The 21,744-nt window shown below is 42.3% G+C and overlaps 1 protein-coding gene across 2 annotated transcripts in view; it reads right to left on the reverse strand.

Moving 5' to 3' along the window:
* Positions 1-21,744, reverse strand: part of TTC39C (tetratricopeptide repeat domain 39C) — a 104,122-nt gene that overhangs the window by 37,794 nt on the left and 44,584 nt on the right. For both annotated transcript variants that reach the window (XM_059140430.1, XM_059140431.1), the window contains exons 2-6: positions 20,890-20,938; positions 18,473-18,601; positions 16,125-16,239; positions 6,775-7,129; positions 4,891-5,059 (exon numbers count right to left, since the gene is read on the reverse strand). In XM_059140430.1, coding sequence (XP_058996413.1) covers positions 4,891-5,059; positions 6,775-7,129; positions 16,125-16,239; positions 18,473-18,601; positions 20,890-20,938 — 817 coding nt within the window. The remainder of the gene's footprint in view (positions 1-4,890; positions 5,060-6,774; positions 7,130-16,124; positions 16,240-18,472; positions 18,602-20,889; positions 20,939-21,744) is intronic.

The following is a 21,744-nucleotide window of genomic DNA, read 5'->3' on the forward strand; positions in this document are numbered from 1 at the left end:
AGAGTCAGATCTGTCCAGCCAACACGTCAGCATTTAACTATCTGGTTCTGTACCTTCCTTAGGAAGACAATTTGTTAATTCAATTGTGAAGACAGTTTTGCATCTCCTTCAGGACTGGTCCAGGAACAGGCGTAGGTGCTTGATAACCAACTTTTTCTTCACAAAGATATGACATCAGTCCCACTGATCAGTGGATTTCTCACAGATAGACAGACTCATCTATTCAACCAAGAAATATACACTGGGAGCCAGTCTTGTGCAAAACCCTGACTGCTGTTCCCCAAATCCAAGCCCAACGTTTTAAAATGCTAGCATTCAGGGTCAAATAGTAGGAGTTCCAGCTTAGAAGACAGTTTCAAAATGAGAATTCTCAAAATGCTCAAATAACAACCTCCGTTGTTAGAATGTTTATCACTTTCATTCATTCAGATATTAAAAATTAGCTTCATTACTAGTCATGATATAGTGTATATATGAAAATGTATACCTGTAAAATCAAATACATAAATATATATATATTTTACATACTAAATAGATGGTTAAAACTGAAGCAGAGGGAAGTTGTGCAAATCTATTGTTTAAGGGAAAAAGGGGGACTAAAAAAAAATAAAATTTATTAAAAATAAACTAAAATGTAGACTTGTCTCAATACTTTTTAAATAACCAAGAAAGGGGCGCCTGGGTGGCTCAGTGAGTTAAAGCCTGCCTTCGGCGCAGGTCATGATCCCAGGGTCCTGGGATGGAGCCCCACATCAGGCTCTCTACACAGCAGGGAGCCTGCTTCCTCCTCTCTCTCTCTCTGCCTGCCTCTCTGCCTACTTGTGATCTCTGTCAAATAAACAAATAAAATCTTGTACAAATAAATAAATAACCAAGAAAAACACTCATTCATTACTTGTAGCATAGTGGACTTATCATTACCATAGGTTTACTGAAAAGTACAAAAATTTGAAACTAGAGCTATAAATTCACATTTTAAAATTGAGATTACTATACGACATCCAGGACCAACTTCAGGGAAAAGCAAATACAGGTGCCATTTGGTACCTGTAGCCCTTCTCCATACATGCCCTGACTTTGCCAACTATGGGCCCAGTTTTACTGATGGCTTTCCACAGCAAAACAATTTTTGTTCCTCTTAAAAAGGAGAAAAGAAAAAAATTCAGCAAACCTACTTCCTAGGCTTAGGCACTCAGTAAGAGTAATACCCATCACACACTAGGCTCTGCTTGGCCCAAGCTAAGTACCACAGGAACCCATCTGTGCCTCCCAGCAGCAATGACAAGTCACACAGAGAAGTCAGCAGAGACTGGACAGTAGTGAGAACACAGGAGCAGGGAGAAGGCTGGAGGGGGGAGCACACAGCCATGCCGTGGGGAGGAGCAAAGGCGGCAGAGAGAAGATTCCTTCTCCGGTCTGGCTGAGCTTCCCGCTTCTGCAGCCCCAAAGAGCACCCCATTCTGACACACCCCACGAACCACCAAAGGTGTCGACCTCCACGGCTAGGTCAAGTTAGGCCATAACAGCAGGAAATCATGAAACCACGACAGCAAGGAGTTATCAAGGGTCAGGATGGGGTGGCTGTGTCGAAGACCACCCCCCCCTGCCCCACAGAGGCACTCCAAATTGTCCTGGGTACACGTAAACAGTGGTTCATGAAATTAAAAAGAGCAGGCAAATGCACAGGATTTGAAAATAATGTGTGCAGAAAATGGAAACTAACCAGCACGGACTGAGCTCGTCACCCTGTGTGACAGCAAGCTTATACAAAAGCAGCTGTTCAAATTATTTTGTGGATTGACTCACTGAACAAACTGTGTGTCCCATGAAGCATCTGCCAAAGTTAAGGCCTGCAGACATGTTCTGTCAGTGTTTGTTGATAAAAAGATCTCGGGGGACCTATCTCTAGCCTAAATGCTTACCGAAAATTAAAAAAGAAAATAAAATTAAAAAAGAAAAAAAAAAATTCTCTGCAAGCAGATGTGTCAGGAGAGCCCATGTTTTTCAGCATCCAGGTCTGGGGCTTTACAGGCCTTCCGGAAGCGATAAAACCCCTCTGGGCTGTCCCTCCCCTACAAAGGCTTCCCCACCCCACCCCCACCTCTGACAGCTTCCTCTGGGTCACCAGGGAAGATAAATGAAATGCTGATTTCTGGGCACTGTGAGGGTGATACCAGTAATATTCCAAGCTATCCCCAAATCCTTTCCTCTTCTGGGCCTTTGGGAAGGACCAAACAGAAACAACCGGCACTTTCCTTTGGCCCTGAGGCTACAGATCACTCATCAGCAACAGAAACAGATCTTTTAGTTCTTTTTTTTTTTTTTGGAAAATCAAGCATCGGTTCAGCAAGCAAGCTGCTTCACGGTGAAGTAGTCCTAACATCCACCACCCACACTCAGATCACACTCTTCCCCCACTGGAAGAGCCCCGAATGCCTGCCAAGAACTGTGTCATGTCAGCTACACACCTCTCCAAACTGCCTCTAGAAGGGTCTGATGGCTGTGGCTTCCTCTTCTCTAGGAGCATCCCAGCAGCCGTGAATAACTACTCATAGGAATGAACCGTGGCACAGACTAAGACCAACCTTAATTAAGTGTTTGAGATTGGGGGGGGGGGGTCATCAGGTTAGCTAAAAGTGAAGCTCTTTTGTTTTAAAATAAAAACTGTACTAAAATGGCTGGCTTACTTTTACATTTCTATCAAACAGCTTTGAAATGCAAGTTAGGGCATTCATTGATCTGGGGGAGTAACCAGAGAATTCTAAATAATGCCCAGTGCTAAGGTGCCTTATTGCTAAGCTGCACACAATTATAAATTCTGGCTCTCACCCCGGGTGGCAAATCTGTTCAACACTGAACCTAGTCTCTTCATGTTCAGAGTTATTCAAAATATATAATGCCTGCCCTTTAAGAAATGGACATTTAATGGGGCATTTAATGGTGACTGAATTGGTTAAGTGGCCAACTCTTGGTTTCCACTCAGGTCATGATCTCAGGGTCATGAGTTCGAGCCCCACATCAGGCTCCATGCTCAGCGGGAAATCTGCTTAAGATTCTCTCTTTTCCTCTGCCCCTCCCCCACTCATTCTCATTCTCTCTCTCTCAAAATAAATAAATCTTTAAAAAGAAAAGGACATTTAAGAAAACACTGACCCTATAATTCAACTTCCATGAAAAAATGGTCACTGAAGTGAGAAGGCTTAGTCAGCTTAAAATGCTTTTAGACAGTGCAATTCTGTCCTGCACAAACCCAAGGGAGCAGAGAAACTTTAGTAAACTAAACTTCCTTCCCTTTGTGGAAGACCATAACCCTGAGAGACCGGGCTGCACAGGAAGCTGATCGGAACTATGTTTCTAAGACTAAGGGGGAAAATGGGAGACACAGAATGGAAGGCTCACAAGCCTGACTCCAAAGAAAAACCATTTCAAGATAATGAGGAAAAAACCAGTTCAGACATAAGTGTAAATAATTCAGATCCTGGTGAGCTTTTTGTACTATGTTTCAATTATAAATCACCAGTAGAGTCTCTAAAATACAATTTCCACATGTAAAGGTGAGAAATCCTCGGTTTTAAGGAGGCACTTCATGAGAGAAAGGAATTATTCGCGAAATAATATACATTCTGTTGCCCACAACAACAACAATAATAAATTAGTGAACAAATCATCCCTGTGCTTGCAAAAGCTTTCCTGGGCAAAAATCTTCAGATGCACCCATGGCGGTTCCTGGGGCCTGATTTCTAGAATCAACTGTGCTACAGGGCACCCAGTTAACTGGGCGACTGAGGTCATGGAAACCTTGCTATGATTCCCTCCAAGCTGCTGGTGCACCTGGCATAATGACCACCTGCTTCCATGGTATGATTTTTTTTTCGTATAAATACTTTTGTCTTCAAATCCTCATGCCCCAGCAAACACACACACACACACACACACACACACACACACACAGAGAGAGAAAAAAAGAAAAAAGAGATATAAAGGAGAAGCAGAGACCTTCCAAAGACCAGGGATGTTCTGCTTCTAGAAGGAGACAGCCTGGCCTCATTCACTGCATGAGCCTGGGAAGTTCCTTGAAACCCTCCTCAATCTCTTTTTCTTTTCTTTTCTTTCTTTCTTTTTTTAAAGATTTTATTTATTTGACAGAGATCACAAGTAGGCAGAGAGGCAGGAGGGGGTTGGGGGGGTGGGGAGAAGTAGGGTCCCTACTGAGCAGAGAGCTCAATGTGGGGCTCAATCACAGGATCCCAAAACCATGACCTGAGCTGAAAGCAGAGGCTTTAACCCATTGAGCCACCCAGGCGACCCTGGATCACTTTTTCTATGAAATGCAGATAACATTTTGTATCTGTGTCCTAGGTTTGCTCTGGGGATTAAATGGGAGATCACGAATAAAGTGCCTGGCAGAGGACCGGCCCAAAGGAAGCCTATGAAAAGGCAACAAAAGCTACTACTGTTTCGAAGCTGATGGTGTCCTTGACATTTCACCCAATAACTTGTGCATAAATCAGTCGTTAACCAAGACGAAAATTTAGAAACAGATTATCAGTAACCCCAGCAAAAAAAAAAAAAAAGGATCATATCTTGTGTTTTTCACGGAAGACATGTGCTATGCTCCTGTGTCTTCGGCTGAGAGCACACCAATCTCGTCTCATTACCCTCGAGAGCGTTCACCCGTGCCCCGCCCACGTCTCCCCAACAGAAGGTTACTGACTAACATCCCGGGTTCCTGGAAGAGGCTTTTGTAGCAACAATGCAGCGAAAAGCACAAGAACGAAACGTTCCTCGGTCCAGTGACATTTAGGCTCGTTCTGATAGGAGCCCCCGGGAGAGCGTTACAGAGCCGCTCCACAGAAGGCTTTATGGAAAAACAAGAGGAAGGCACCGTACCTCTAATCGTTGTATGCGTCCCTTGAAAAACATGAAGAGGGAGGAATTTGGATAAGCAGCTTCTTTTTTGAGAAGAATTTCCTTGGCTTCATCCAGGCCTGCTTTGTTATCACTGCCATCCAAGGCAAAAAACGGGCGGACTACGGTATGATACCAGAGCAGAGCCAATCTAAAGAAGAGGGAGAGAAACACTGAGCAAGACTTTTCGTATAGCGGTTCCACTTTTTAAAAACTTCAGAACACTGTCCTTCCCAAAGGCTTACTGCGCAGTCTTTGAAGAAGTAAATTCAGAGCATCTTTCCCCGTATTAATTTTATCAATATTTGGAAAACTGAAACTTTGGCACAGCGTATATATAGATCAGCACACTCCCATCAGGTGAGAGGAAAACAATAGGATAAAAGCATTTAGCTTGTCCGAGGCTTCCAGATGGCTCTTGAAGGTATGGACTGACGTAAATCTCCGAATTCTCCAATTCACTCATCAATGCACCAGTCAGAAACAGTAACTGGTTATCATGAATTTACTGTCCCCTCATAATAAAAGCATTACTTTTTGCAAAAGAAAATGCCGTTTTCTCCTGTGTTCACAAAGTTAGAGTGTAAGCCTCAGAATCCAAATTTAAATATGGGAAACACAAACACAAATTCTATTCGAATGGCTTAAAATAATTGAGAGAACCAGAAAAAAGGCTCTTTCTCTGGCCTTTGAGGATGCTCAATTCAAAAAACAATTATTTAAAAGTCCCTTACTTCAAACTCATCCTTTCAAGAAAAATACCATGTTAAATAAACACGGTAAATAAAATAGATTAGAATCTGCTTTAATGAACAGACAAAAATCTTGTACCAACACATGAAATATTTTTCTGTAAATGTACACTTCTAGCGTTGTTTATAAAATTGCTTCTTATCTCGAGATCAGACTTATTCACATCACTAATTCATTTCTTTCCAGTACTAAGACATAAAAAAGCATATTATCACATGTTATGAAAATGTTAAACCAAATTAATGAAATACCACTGTTTATGCAATTTAATGACTTTGGGGAGGCACATTTTCGAAATAAAAATTTAATAATATTTTTATAGCTACCAACTGATTAAGAGTGAATATCCAAATTCCTCAACACTGAAAGGAGTTGAAACAGAGCTCACTAAAGTTCTCTGTGGCATCAACATTTTTTGAAAAAACTGATTAGTTGTATAATGTCAATGGACATTTAGTGTCTGGTAAAATTACTCAAATAGCACATGGTAGATATTTATCAGACTGGAAAAAAAAATCACCCTTTTTAACTGATGGAGGAATGGGTGAATCCTTGTTCTGGATAGTTATACCAGCTTCTCCACATTCCTGTGTAAATAAATCTCATTTTGGTTTACTCAACAGGACTCAATTTAGTTGACCAGCACAAAATATCCAAGCCACATAGGAGAGACTAATGAACCAACCAGGATCAAAGAAAATTACCCAGTATCAAGGTTCTCCATAAGGATAAAAATTTCAGACTCACTGAAATTCTTACTCCTTAAAAATTCAAAAATCAGGATCATTAATCTCAGTGACTGTGATCAAGGTCACAAAAACGCCTTATCAAATCATTGGAGGTTGAAAATAGGCAATCATTTTACCTGTTTAAAATAACACAAGACTCGGGAGAGTCAAGAACAATGTCCTGCTCTCTAACATCCGCTCCAAAGTCAGCTTACAAATAACCACCAGAAATGCAGTTCTTGGCGTTGCATTAAAAGACATAAGGCATGGCATCATGTCAACCAACCAAGCTATTTACCTGCAGTTTCCTTTAAAGGCTTTGATTGTCGTTTACTTACTTTCAACACTATATTATCTACCAAAGCATTGCAATACAGCTACTCACGTAGCTAAAGGGGCCTTCATGTCCTTACTTTCGCTTGCATACATCAGTGAAGAAAGCCCTTGCAGGCGGTCTCCAGGAAAACCCAGCAGGTTGATGATTTTGAGCAGGTTGGGGGGCACCATGGATATGCAAAGGTGAAAAAGGCCATATCCAAAGCTAACAGCACCTTTCAGTCTGTTTAGAGACTCCTCAGACACCCCTTCAGCCATAATGTGATTATCATTTGCAGCGTCAGAAGTCAAAGGCTCTTCAGTTAGCTTCTTCTGATACAGTTCCTGAAGGGCATTGATGTCCAGATAGCATTTATTATAAATCTTCCAGGCTTTCCTAAGGATCCACCCACCTTTTATATAGGCTACAGAGAAGGGAAGAAAGCAGAAGAAAAACAAGCATTCAAAATAATTTTACTGTAATGATAAGGGACATTGAAGAATGACCTGAAATTCGAGCAAAAATTTAAAAAACAAAAACAAGAAAAATGACTATCATTTCCCATTGCACCTCGTTTTCTGTGGACTACACTGGATGACCACTCGGCAAGAACCACGTATCTTTTTTGCTCACCGTTCTACCAAGTTACTCGCATGTGAGCTGGGACGGAGTAGCTGACACTCGCTGCAAGGTTCAGTGCGTGACTGCCAGCACGCAAGCATCACGTGAACCTGACTTTTGTTCCACACACTCTGTAAAACACGGATCTCCACCGCGTTTCTGAACTACCACGGCAACTTTGCCAATAAACCTCTTTCAGAACTCCTCAGGTTTGTCTATCCTGTGTCTCATTCCTCCGGAAGTTTTAAGTCTAATTCACTGCTGAAAGTACACCTGAGCATCAAGCATGGCAACTTGCCAAAAAAATAAAACGAACCAACATAAAGGATGAATCTATACTTACTGGGTGAACAAATGGGCAGTTCATTAAGGCATAAGTAGTTGCTGTTCAATGCAGCAATGCAAACCATCCCCCATTCATCTGTGTCTAATGCCTACGGCGTGGCTTCAGCTCGCCTTACTAGGATGCCAATATTTGGTCTATGAGGATGACGCCCAGCCCCTGCCCCAGCCTACATGCAGGCAGATCCAGGGAAGGCAGGTGGCAGAAAGAAGCTATGTCACACCAGAGGTGAGAAGATGTTATTTATGAAGCTGCTTCCATTATTTCCTGTCAGACCCATTTTTGAACATGGTCCTCATCTCTGAAAGATTTCACAGACACATGGGATTTGCCCAGTTCCAGGGCTCACTAGCCCCTCGTACACAAGCCCACAGCTCCTGCCTCACCCTCTTCTCCTGTGAACACTTACACATCTTCTGATGGGAGAGGGAAGGGGGAGCTGACTTCTCTGTGCTTATCTGAGTGTATCACCACCATACTTCTCAGTGAAGGTCTTCTATAAGGGATTTTCTGCAGAAAAGAGCTGATACACTCAGCTCGGTTACCAATATGGCACCAGTCATCTGACCCCAATGCACCAATGGAAAACAACATGAGCTGTCCTGGGCTTCTGGGCCCTTTAGAACAGTGGAAAAAGAAGTTCGTAAGAAGTTATTTTTAAACTACAGAAAATATGTAACATAAAATCTGATTTTAAAAAGTCTAATCCGAAAGTGATCTAAGAACACATGGTCTATACAGAAAAGAGCCATCAGAGAAGGCCTACTGCTAGCCTTTGAAAGGCCCACTTACAAGACTGGCCCATGGCTGGGGATGTGAACTTGGACTTGGGAGGGTTTCCAGCACTCTCAGAAAGGATAAGAGTGGCTCACTGTGCCGGCCACCCTGCTTACAGAAGTAGCATGTTTTAGTTTGAACACCTGCTTTCCCCCTGAGGGCCTGGAATTTGGGTACGTGCAAGACAGGGTGTATCTATGCATGGTCAGCCCCCAACAAAAGTCTGGGTGCTGGGTCCCTAACAAGCTTCCCAACTGATAACAAACGTCACTGGCCAGAGAATTAAGCATATCCTATGCGACTCCACTGGGAGAAAATTTGGGGTCACTTGTGCCTGGGTCTTCCTGGACTTCATCCCATGTACTGTTTCCCTTTGGTCATTTTGCTTTGTATCTTTTGCTGTAACAACTCACAGCCATGAGCTTGATTATATACTGAGCCCTCATCAGAAATCACTCCATCTGAGGGTCTTAAGGACCCCCGCTCCATGGAATCAAACTAATATTTTACTTCACTGTATCCATTTCTTGACAAATGATAACCACATCTCCTATGGGATGACCACTCAAAACACAACCAACCCATAAGTTCCAAGTTCTAGATTGTTAACATCCTGTAGACTAAGTCCACTTAAAAGAATAGTTACTGTAAGAGAGGATGAACAAACAAAACGAAAGCTTTATTTTTAAGGAAACTATTTTTATAACTTTATAGTTATAAAAGTAATACACATTTGAAGCAGCTCATTTAGTTCAATTTAGAAAAAAAAATTTTTTTAACCAACTGAGCCACCCAAGCACTCCAATGTAATAAAAATACTTACTGAACAAATATTACATTTCAGGCACAGTTCTAGGAGAATCAAAGGGAAGTAAGATACAGATCCCGCCTATCAGAGGCACAATGACTCTTCCCCTTCTAAATGGAAGTACTACGAGAAAATGAAAGCTCGGAGAAAACCCTGAAACCTACAGACTAACAAAGCACTCTGGTTGATCTTGTACACCCACAAACAGGATACTCAGGGCCCAAAAAGCCCAAGGTTGAATGGAAAAACAAAAAAAGAAAAAAGCAACACAAAACCAACTGGGATCTAATAAAAAGGAAAACACGGACTACAGATTTAAAAAATGAAAAAACAAAAATGTGCAAAACCCTAAAACTGTTCATTAGCTATTGTGTTCCTATTATGCGCCTAGCACCTTGCCTGGCAACCAAGGGATACAAGAGAACCAGAAGACATAATCTCAGCCCTTCGAATGCCTACAATAAAACTGAAAAATAGAACAAATGAAAAAAAAGTGCATAACATAAGGCTATATATAGCTCTATGTGCTAGTTTATGTGCCCCACTGGGGTCATATGGAGAAAAATAAAAACAAATCATGTTGACATGATGGGTGAGTTGTTCCTTATTTCCTTTTGTCACTAAATTTTTCTATGTAATAAATATATAAATGAATTACTGCAGAATAAGTATTGCAGGATTTCAGTAGAAAACTTCACTCCTTCCTCCCCCGAAGCCTAACTGGAAATCTTAAGAAAAATGGTTAATTCTATTTTCTCCTGCATTTCTGGGCTGCTGTGGCTTCATGCAGGAAGAAGAGCTTCCATCCAGGGAAAGGTAGCGTTCCAGGAGCGAGGAACACGAGTGTGGGAGTCTGAAGGAGCAGGTGGGCAAGCCGTTCAGAGCCAGAGTCAAACAGGAGACACAGAGACCAAAGGGGACAGGGATGGTATGCTTAGGTTATGGGGGCCCCCTGATGCCCCACTAAGGGCCTGCACAGAAGCAGCAGGCTACTTCTAGGACTGGGGGTGAGGAGACCACCCGTGTTAGGAAAACACACTGTAGTAATCCATATCTCAGGTGAAGAGTCATAGCAGAGGATGGTAGGAATGGAAAAAAATGTGAAAACCCATCAGTGCCAACTGTACAGACTCGGTCAACAGCAACAACAAAAAAAATGACAATGGGAAAAACCCTGTTTTTACAAAATAAAACATAATCCAACAGGTCTTTCATTTCCTACCTAAGACAGGAGTTTAGGCATCCATGTTTAAAAGCATATATTAAAATATGTGGTAACGAGTTTTAACACCTTTAAAACCCAAAGTTTTGACCAAGTCAAAGACTAGAATCTGTGCAAGACAAAGTTAATGAGAAAGATGTAAAGGCAAATCTGGTCTTTGCTACTCTCTGAGCTTCTGGCAGAGAAACAGCTTCCCTAGGACCCTCACCCTATTTCCCTACTTCCAAATGCAGGAACCAAAACATGTGGGCACAGCCAGGCCAAGTCTAGAGAACAAAGGCCCAGTGAGGAGCCGGCAGAGCCGGCCACACGCTCCACGGAGACCGCAATGCAGTTCCCGCTGGAGGGAGCCCCAGCCACCCTGAAGCTATAGCACACATTTTCCCAAAAGACAGAGAAACCGTATTGAAGAGCCCCACATCCTGCACAGCCCTCCCTATGGCTCCTCCAAAAGGTCAAATATAAATCATTCAAGCACTGCTCTCGGTGCCTCTGAAGGGAAGACACACACAGCAGAAAACCACAGACCATTTGCCTTCCCCTATTCGGACCAGCCTTGGTCAGCTGGGTGTAGGGGGAGAGGAAAGTTGGTCCCCATTAAGGGCAGGGTGGCGTGGGGGCAGCGGGAGGCAGGCAGTGGGAGTCCTTCCCAGGAAGGGGCAAGAATTGTCTAGAAAGTGAAAATACCAAGTCCTACTAATGGATGTTGGGTTTCATCTTAGAGATTTTTCAGCATGGGATCGTATCTGGTAGGACCCCTACCAGAGCATTCTGTCGGTTCACTTCTACATGAGGCTGTTTAACCCTCCAATGAAAGATTAGTTCAGGCTTACCTTTTTTGTAACCCACGGAACAGACTTTGGGAGAAAAATGGTTTTGTTTTCACTTCCAAAATACTTCTAAAAGACTCACTTTTCCAAGCTCAACTCTTCTTGGGGTTCAGCGGTGCCCCGCTTCTTCCTGAATGGCATCACCCTTCTTTCGTCCCTTCAGTTCACACATGACACCCCCACCGTGTGTATGAGGGAACAGCACAGCGGGTGCCAAGGACATAGAGAGGGAAAAGGGACTTCCGTTCTTATCACCAGGCTCAGGATCTTGCTCGATGTGCCCTAGGCTGTTTCCCAGCTGCTCACGCCCTGTGCACCTGATCTGTGACTAACTTACACATCTGGTGGGTAGAGTATCCCCTGAATTAGAACGGACACGCTCCTCTCTCCCCTACCAAGCCAGATGTCCCCTCAGGGCAAGAGCTGCATCTCACTCCTCTCTAGAGCCCTGGCACCCATCACCCCACAGTGCGGGGGGCAAAGCAGGGGCTCTGTAAGCGTGGGGAAAAAAGCAGGCAGACATCGCTGCCGCCCTCAAGATTTCAGTCAAATACTGTGGACAGACACGTGCCCCAAATTTTGTACTGCTTAGTCACGAACTCTCTGAATGGGCACAGAAGTCACATAGGAGAGCAAAGGGCAGATGACGAAGTGAGGAAAGAAGGCTGGAAGGAAGCTGGCCTGGGACGTCCCTGGAGAGGCAAGAGAACCATAAAGGGTCTGAGGGCCTTCCACACTGAGAGGGCAACACGCACAAAGGCAGGGGGCAGCACAGGGCATTCAGGGAAGCACCGGGAGCTCGGCTTAGCCAGCTGCTGAGAAGGCAAGCAGGCGGGCGGGGAGAGCAGGCAAGTTCGTACAGGCCACCTGAGGAAGGAATTCAAACTTTCCCTGCAGGAGATGTAGAAGAGCCAAGTGTTTAAAGCACAGGTCTTACGAGTTTTAGGAAGATGGCTCCCACGGCAACACAGAGAATGGGGTCTGGAGAAGCAGGGGACTCAACAATAGGCTGCCCCCCATGCCAGGGGCTAGGGCCATAGGATACGAGTGAGCACGGCTGGGTTTCTGGGCCTCTGGGAGGGCGGAGGCCCATGGAATCAGGCTAAGGTGACGGGAAAATGGTGAGGACACTAGGAATTCAGGTATGAAACAGGACACCCAGGGCTCAGGCCCGGGCTCTGTCCTCACTAACAAGGTCTATCAACTAAGCTTCATGGAAGTCACGCAGCCTCAACTGCCTCACCTGTGAAAGAAAGCAAACTTAGCTGAGGAAAATTTATCAAGCCTCTGTTATGCCAAGAATACAGAGGTGAGTACAACATAGGGCCTATCCTCAAGTCTAAAAGGAAGGAAAGGGGGTGCCTGGGTGGCTCGGTGGGTTAAGCCACTGCCCTTGGCTCAGGTCATGATGTAAAGGTCCTGGGATGGAGGCTCTTGGCAGGCTCTCTGCTCAGCAGGGAGCCTGCTTCCTCCTCTCTCTCTGCCTGCCCCTCTGCCTACTTATGATCGCTCTCTGTCAAATAAATAAATAAAATCTTTAAAATAAATAAATAAAAGGAAGGAAAGGAAACAAAATAAGGTGGCAAGTGCCATAAAACAGGTTTTAAAAATAGCTTCTTTGTGTTTTGAAAGTAATGAATATCTGCTCATTGGGGGGAAAAAAACAGACAAGCAGCCCTGGATAACAGAGTCCATTAAAAAGGTATTTATAAAGTAGGGGCGCCTGGGTGGCTCAGGGAGTTAAAGCCTCTGCCTTCAGCTCAGGTCATGATCCCAGGGTCCTGATCCCAGGTCCTGGGATTGAGCCCTGCATTGGGGCTCTCTGCTCAGCAGGGAGCCTGCTTCCCTCTCTCTCTCTCTCTCTGCCTGCCTCTCCATCTACTTGTGATTTCTCTCTGTCAAATAAATAAAATCTTTAAAAAAAAGAAAGGTATTTATAAAGTAGTATATAAAATGAAGAGAGATAATGGGATAATCCATTACAAAGAAGTTCAAACGGGAGAAAACACAAGAGTTCTTTTAAAGTATGAAGCATTTAAAAATTCACAGATTCATCCCTACTTGGAGCTCAGATGAGTGTGCACACACCCCGCCCCCACTCCAGCACCACCCACTCGAGGTGGGGGAGGGGCACTATAACAAACATCTCCAAGAAGGCAGTTTTTCTGCAAGAAAATTATCCATCAAAAAAGTTTTCTAAGAGGAGTGCCTGGGTGGCTCAGTGAGTTAAAGCCTCTGCCTTCAGCTCAGATCATGATCTCAGAGTCCTGGGATCAAGCCAGGCCTCAGGCTCTCTGCTCAGTGGGGAGCCTGCTTCTCCCTTCTCCCTCTCCTTTTGCTACTTGGCTCAGGCTCTCTCTCAAACGAATAAATAAAAGCTTTAAAAAAAAAAAATGGATTCCAACAAAGTAAGTTTTTTATAGTTTAATAACCCTGTGGGCTTCTAAAAGGCTATTGAAGAACATTTTTGGTTGTTTGTTTGAAACAAATAAGGAGATATTCATAAAACAAATGACCACTGTGTCCATTTATGTCTGTCAGAATTTCATTTCAATATCAATATCTGTTCAATGAATTATATGGCTTTAGGAAAAACAAAGAGGACTGTTCAAAATCGGTGATAAATGGGATTAAATAATTGATTAATATCAACCTACAAGGAGAATGGGAAAAGACAAAGGCAATTTATGAAAGAAATACAGTTTATTAATAAAATATAAAAATACATTGACCTAATAACCAGAAAAGAAAAAAAAAAGGCAAAGCAAAGAACACCTCAATGCCCAAAAGTAATTGGTTAAATAAATCATGGTACATTCATATGAAAAACTACTGTTACTATTTAATAGTTTGAAACTGAGTAACAGGGAAATATGTAAACATGTAAAATACAATCTAAGGGAAATATGTAAAATACAATCTAAGAGGGAAAAGTTGGGTACAAAGCACTATAGATTCCATTTTATAAAAGAAGTATGGAGAAACACAGAACATTAAAGAGTGATTTCTCCAAGTGGTAAGACATGACTTGCTTTCTTTTTCACCCTTCTCTATTTTCCAAGTTTTCTGTAACAATGCTCAGTAATTTTTAACCAGGATAATGACTTTAGAAATAAACAGCATGAATCGATATCTCGGTTTCATGAGGGCACACGTAGCACAGGGTTTATCAGCATATTATATGTATTCATTAATTATTTGTCAAACAGACCCATGAATGAGCCAATAAGGGATATATTAACTTTTGGAAATTTTATACACTTCCAGACTAACAAAAGAGTTGTAAGATTAACACAAAGAATTCCCAGATGCCCTTTACCCCAAACATTATACTACACTGGATTTATCCTTCTCTCTAGATAGGTATTTTCTCCTAATGGCTAAAATTAGCTCCTCTAAAAAGTCCTTCTTGAGTGTCAGAAAAAGGAAGTACAAGATCACAGAAAATGCCAGAGCTCCTATCTTGACCTGAGAAGTTGAACAGCTCTGCTGCTTTTAATATAGATATGAATGGAGGGCTTCAAGTGGGGGATTTTGTACTGATGTATCCCAGAAATTTCACATGAGCTATGAGCCTTCAACCATGTAAGTATCAGGCAAGTCCCAAGAGGAGGATTAGAGAGAAAAACATAGAACAGCAGAACCAAAGCAAAAGGCCAACATATTTTAAAAGAAGGATAAATTCTAGCTAGTCCAAATCTTGGAGGTCAAAATAAAAGTTAAGTTCCATTTCTGACTTGAGCCAAACAGAAAAAAAGCATCCTCAAGAATGAGCCGGAGGAAAGAGACAGGAGAAGGGAGAGGAAAAATCGGTGACTGGCAGTCGAAAGAGAATAGTGTACTTTACAACTCAGCTGCAACAGACCCTGCTTCATTTAAGGTTTGGAAGGAAATGCTTTTGTGGTTGTGAGTTTTAGCTTATTTCCTTTCGGAATTTTCATTTTTTTCCAAGTAAATCCTATCTGCCAAAGCAGCAAATTTCTCCTGGCAGGATCAGACCGATACTCACATAAGCTGAAGACTTGGTGTCTGTGTTAAGAGTCTTCCAGAAGCTGTCAAAGACTCAATTTGAGTCTACAGCTCTCAAGATATCAAAGCTACAGAATCCTGGAAAACAATGGTCTTGGGACAAACTAAGACATTCGTTATAGCCCTTACTCGAGGTTGTTCAAATGTAGGTCATTCAAGTATTTTAGGAAATACCTGGTACCCACTCAGGCCCTCAATTAACAACTTCCTGAAAATTTTAACTTAAACCAGTTATATTTCACTTTAAAGATTATTCACAACTTGATTCTCATGAAGGAAAAGCAAGATCTATCTATCTATCTGGCACCAGCAATTTCTCTAACTATGACAGAATTATCTTGAGACAAGAGGATGAAACACGGATTCAAGTCTAAAACCACTCCCCTAAACACACATTAGGAACTTGTGATTTCAAATTTGCTAAGTAAAACTCAGTATCATGCCCCAAAGATGTGCCACATATTTTCAAAGGCTAAAATACAAGGCACTGTAATAATGGGGCGGGGGAGGACGGGGTAGGATTACTTCTTGTGTCCACTGAATTTTGAAAGTGATTCAAAATAATGCTTTGGGGATGCCTGGGTGGCTCAGTCATAACGCATCTGCCTTCATCTCAGGTCACAATCCCAGGTGCTGGGCTACAGCTCCGCATTGGGCTCCCTGTTCAGCGGGAGACCTGTTTCTCCCTCTCCCACTCACCCTGCTGGTGTTCCCTCTCTCGTGGTCTCTGTCAAACAAATAAAATCTTAAAAAAAATAGTTAAAAAAAATTAATAATGCTTTGACATACCTGACAATTCTTGTTTCACAAACGAGAGCACAGCCAGATAGACCTGACAGTCGGCAATGATTATTTGCCTCTGAAGCCGATCAACCATAGTGGGGGCAGATTTTCGGACGTCAACCTGTTGGGTGGAAAGAAAGTACATGCTGACAAATCACACACAAGAACAGGACTCCATCCAAATCCCAGTTACTTTACTATGCAAAATAATTTCACATAGGAACTGTGAAGCAGGGCATGGAAAGCCAAGACCAGATTTATACCATATTCCCATGAGATCTGGCTCTGTTTCCTTAACCATACGATGAAGAACATTGTAACAAAAACAAAAAATACTGGAACTCAAAGACAAATATTCTAAGCAAGAACAATTAAGTTGGTGGACGCCAGGAAAGTCAACACAAAAGTTCAGATGTTTGCCTTCTTTGAAACGAGTTCTTACTTATCCAAAATAAAAACCACTAAAGGTAGAAAACATATTCCCCAAAACAGATACCTCAAAAAGCCACTCTGCAGCCATCTACCTTCATTCATGTAGGACGAACAGGGCAGGTCTTAACTTCAGTGCACACAACTGAGATATGAGGGTCGAAATCTGATTACATTTTAGTTAAGGAGAAAATAGGTTTGAATGAACCACAAACTGAACTCAGAATTTAGGCTATACCTCTAAGATGACTACCTCTATGAAAGAAGCAAAACATAAAACAAAAAAAAAAAACCCAGACTTTTTATAAAATGTTGGTCCTTTGTTGGTAAGTGAAAAATGTTGGTAAGTGAAAAAAACTTATCCCCAAATAGAATACTGCATTCTCAATGCAAAGTGAACCTGAACAAGATACACCAAATACTTTTCATCGGCTTTCACAGTAGTAGAAGAAATGCTAGGATCTTTACAAATACGACAATAGCATATATAGTAGACACAAAAGAATGAACTGTTTTCCTTCTTTCTACATTAGCATAATCTATTCTGGTCACTATTGTTGCAAGTATAGTCCTAGAACTCATTACTTTGCTTAGGCAAATGTCAGTCTATTGATGCTCCCTGTTCTTTGTAGTAACATCTACTGTGTGGGGTTGGTGGAAGGGCTAATGAGGTATTGCATGTGAAAATGCTTTTTTCAACTGCAAAGACCCATTATCAATGTTAATCCCTAACATACGTGGTTAGACATGGAATTAGAATCAGAAGACACACATATAAATAACTTAGAGTCTAATGAGGGGACGCTGACCTCGTTACCATGTAATGTAGTAAGTGCTCGGAAGGGTCGAGTACTGAGTACTACAGGGACAAGCAGGAAACCTGCTCAACATGGCTCCGGGGATCGGGCAAGAGTCCTTAGAGAAAATGATCTAGGAAGAACTCAAGGAGGAGGAACCAGGTCCAGAGGGAGGAGAATAGTCTAGGAAGAGGGAAAGGAAGTGCCACGTCAGTCACAGTAAGGAGTTTGGCAAGGAGCAATGGAATGGGGTAAGGACACCGAAAACAAAGCCAGCAACTATTTACATTTTAGAGACTGTATTACGGGGAATGAATTTGAGGCCAGTGAGGTTTGTTGCCGGCAAATGGGGATGGTGGCTGACCTAAGGACATGGCAGGGGTGGAGAGAGACGTGGATGAACTCCAGAGGCACTTTAGAAAGAGAGCGACAGGACTCGGTCACTGATCAGATGCGGGGTTTGCACAAGGAGCCAGCAAGGAAAGCTCTGGTCCTTCTGCGGCGTCAGGAGATGGTACTCTCGCCTGTCAGAGGCTTCCTCGTGGTGGACCCCATCCCTAAGAGCAGAGGTGAAGCAACCTGGACATGAACGAAGATGGGCAGCTTTGGAGGACTATAACCCAAAGACGGGTTTGTCAGTTCAACAGGTAACACAGGGGAGACCCCTGGGCCCTCCAGAAACACCAGAGGGTAAAGAGGATGCCTCCCCAAAGACTAGACTGCTGCACTGAAAGGTGAAAGCGAAATCAGAAAAAGTGAATTACAGTGTTGTTGCTGTTATTAGGGGAAAAATTAGGTAAATAGCTGAATTTTTCAATAATGCCAAAATGCAACATACTTGAATTATACATTCGCACGAAAGCCTTACTACAAACGCTCTTAGCATGTGGCCCATTATGGAAGAAGATAATCTTAAAATAGCAAAAGAATTAATGCACTGAATGGCTTTAAAGACTGACACGGCAGGTGGAGGTGGGTCCTATTGTTCAAAAAACATATATTTTACATAATCAAAAGCTGTAAGAAGCACGTAGTGCTTTCAGTCATATCCGAAATTTCAGAAACCAAGTAAAGGAGCAATGCCGGACGTCAGCGGCACCCCGTTCACAGCCTAAGGACAGAACTTACATTTTTCTTAATTTTATTCTTGATGGTTTCAATTACTCCAGCCTCCTCGCTTTCACAGAGCTTCTCTGTTGTCTTTAAGTCATCACACGCCAACTGCATTTTTTCCTCCTCAAATGTCATCATGGCGTTCTTCCAAGAAAGAAATAAGGAAAGAATGAATGAATGAGTCATTCTCTGGAAATTGAGGCGATTTAATACAACAAAATCCCAAACGAGGACCACCCCCCAAAATTCAAATTATATTTGTTGCAAATAAAAGAATTAGGATGTTACAGCCTACCCCAATCATTTCCAAGAACTATAATCTCAATATGAAATAATATACCTCTATCACACCTACATGAAAAAATATATGGTAGTAAACATTCTCACAGTTACCGTTCTAGGATCTTTTTCGTTGTTACTGAACACAGTAACCAAAGCCCTGTGTAATTTCTGATCAGTCCACTTCGTTCAGTTTTTATTGATGTCTCACTGAAAAGTTCATTCTCCCCACACATAGACCCCACACATTACCCTGTCAAGACATGCTAATGAAATATCAGCGACTAGGTTTGCCTTAAAAAGTGTCAGTCTTTTCAGGGACAGCAATCCAAATGGGTTCCTTTACTTCCTTTACTTGGAACTCATATTATACTGTCCATAGTGAAAAATCCCACTGGTGGGTTTTTCCAGGCCACATCTGACTGGGTAGAGACAATCCCTTCTCTGCTGAAAACCTGCTCCTTTCACCAGTGACACAGAGGTTTCTGAGGTTATGAATGAGCTGTAGGGGCAGAGACCAGACACTTGGTTCTTGGAAGGACCTAATGAGCTCATGGTAGCTAGCACTCTACTGTGCCCTACCCATTCAGCGAGCCCTCTCCCCCCCTTGGCGTTCTAGGCCTCCTTGGTAGGACTCCAGTATACTATCCCCTTATAGCGAAACCAGACCACAGCCACCTTTGCCCAAGCCCCCTGCCACACTTTCTTTCCAATCAGACCGCAGACCTGCTACAACCTCTCTTCCCCACCTTCCTCCTCCCAGCCAAGCCTTTGGCTGCATCTCCCTCCCTGCCTTTGTAGTGAGGTGGGTCCTCATGTGATTCCCAGGGTACCACTGTCCTTAAAGTCGGATGCTATGTTTTATTGTAAATGCGCCTTAAAAATGTGTGTTGTATTCCCTGGCAAGAGGAGGAAATAAACAGCCTGAATGAAAACCCATGTCACCAGAAACTGGCCTGATGCCTGCAGTAGGGCACCGAGAACAGGCACAGGACACACCAGTCTGCAGAGATCTTCCTAGATCTGAAATTATTTTAATGCTTTCTCTATTTTACTTTACTCGGTTTCTACACATACTGATTATAAATATGTTACACACATACACATTTGCTATTATACCATTCTATGATAGTTTCTTTTTTTGTTGTTTAAGATTTTATTTATTTATTTATTTATTTGACACAGAGAGAGAGAGAGAGAGAGAGAGATCACAAGCAGGCAGAGAGTCAGGCAGAGAGAGAGAAGGGAGAAGCAGGTGCCCTGTTGAGCAGAGAGCCTGATGCGGGGCTCGATTCCAGGACCCTGAGATCATGACCTGAGCCAAAGGCAGCGGCTTACTCCACTGAGCCACCCAGGCACCCCCAATAGTTTCTTTTTAAATTATGTATTTGAAAGTGGTTTGTGTTATAGTATACATATTTCTGGGAAAAAAGCACCCAACTTTCTACATTGCCAAATTTTCTTCAAACACCTAACTGCAACCTATTCCTTCAATTCCTAAATACTAATATTTAAAAATGTAATAGTAACTAATAAGGTTCAACTCTGCTAATTTAACTTGCTTCCCAGTCCACATTTATTCAATGTAATTTTAAAGCAAGCCTTTAGTATCCAAAGTCTGACCTTTTTTGTTTTTTAATCCCTAATGCAATTTTTTGGAAGGATCTTTGCAATTTGATTTTTATTTGAAAAAAAAAATTTTATTGGGAAAAACAGAATACTCTGGAAGGTATAAGCATTTAATTTTTTAAATAAAGGGAAAGAGAATATCTCATAGATGCTGGCTAATAGGCAAAACTTTATCAGACTTTTAAATGCTAAAAAGATCTGTATCTATAGGGGCACCTAGATGGCTCAGTCACAGTTAAGCATCTGACTCTGGATTTCGACACAGGTCATGATCTCAGGGTCATGAAATTGAGCCCCTTATCAGGCTCTGCATTCAGTGGGGTCTGCCTGAGATTCTCTCTCCCCCTCTCCCTCTGCCCTGCACCCCCTACCCTGTGCATATGCCTGCTCTCTAAAATAAATTAAATAAATCTTTAAAAAATTTAAAAAAATAAAAGATCTGTTATCTATACAGCTAGTAACTTTAAGACATACTTTATATACTTGTTTCCTTCATGCCAATAGCTCTTCCCATACCAACTTACCAAAAAACTGACGAAGCTGGCTCCAAAACTCATTAACGGGCTATGATTTCTGTTAAGAAAACAAAATAAAATTATTTTTAATGTATACTAAAATAAATATTTGATATATTAGGATTACTATATATTCCTAATAATTGGACGGATAAGCAAAGTCTTAAAGCTGATTCAATTATCCTAAGAAAGGGGCTCCTGGGTGGCTCAGTCAGTTAAGTGCCTGACTACTGATTTCAGTTCAGGTCACGATCTCAGGGTTGTGAGATCAAATCCCATGCCAGGCTCCACGCTGGGAGTGGAACCTGCTTGAGGCTCTCTCCCTCCCCCTCTGCCCCTACCCTCTTCTCACCCGACTTGCCTCAATTTAAAAAAAAAAAAAAAAAAAATTATCCTAAGAAAAAGTTGGAGGCAAGGAGGTTCACGGATCTGTCTGCTAAAATAGAACTGCCTGATTCTTCAAAGCAAGGCAAACAAGAAAATCAAATTATAACAGAGACTGCTTTAGTAAACCAACCTGACATCTGCAAACATGTGGCCAACGAAGATGATCGATATTCATTTTAAAAAATGCAAAACATGGGGCACCTGGGTGGCTCACTGGGTTAAAGCCTCTGCCTTCAGCTGAGGTCATGATCCCAGGGTTCTGGGATCAAGCCCCGCATAGGGCTCCCTGCTCAGCAGGGAGCCTGCTTCCTCCTCTCTCTCCGCCTGCCTCTCTGCCTACTTGTGATCTGTCAAATAAATGAATAAAATCTTTTTAAAAAATGCAAAACATGTTTGAAACTTTACACACATAAAATATCATTTTTAAAGTAGATCAAAGGTTTTTTGTTGTTGTTGTTGTTGTTGTTTAAACCATGG

The sequence above is a fragment of the Mustela lutreola genome, chromosome 11 (genome assembly GCF_030435805.1).
Source record: "Mustela lutreola isolate mMusLut2 chromosome 11, mMusLut2.pri, whole genome shotgun sequence".
Lineage (NCBI taxonomy): Eukaryota > Metazoa > Chordata > Mammalia > Carnivora > Mustelidae > Mustela > Mustela lutreola.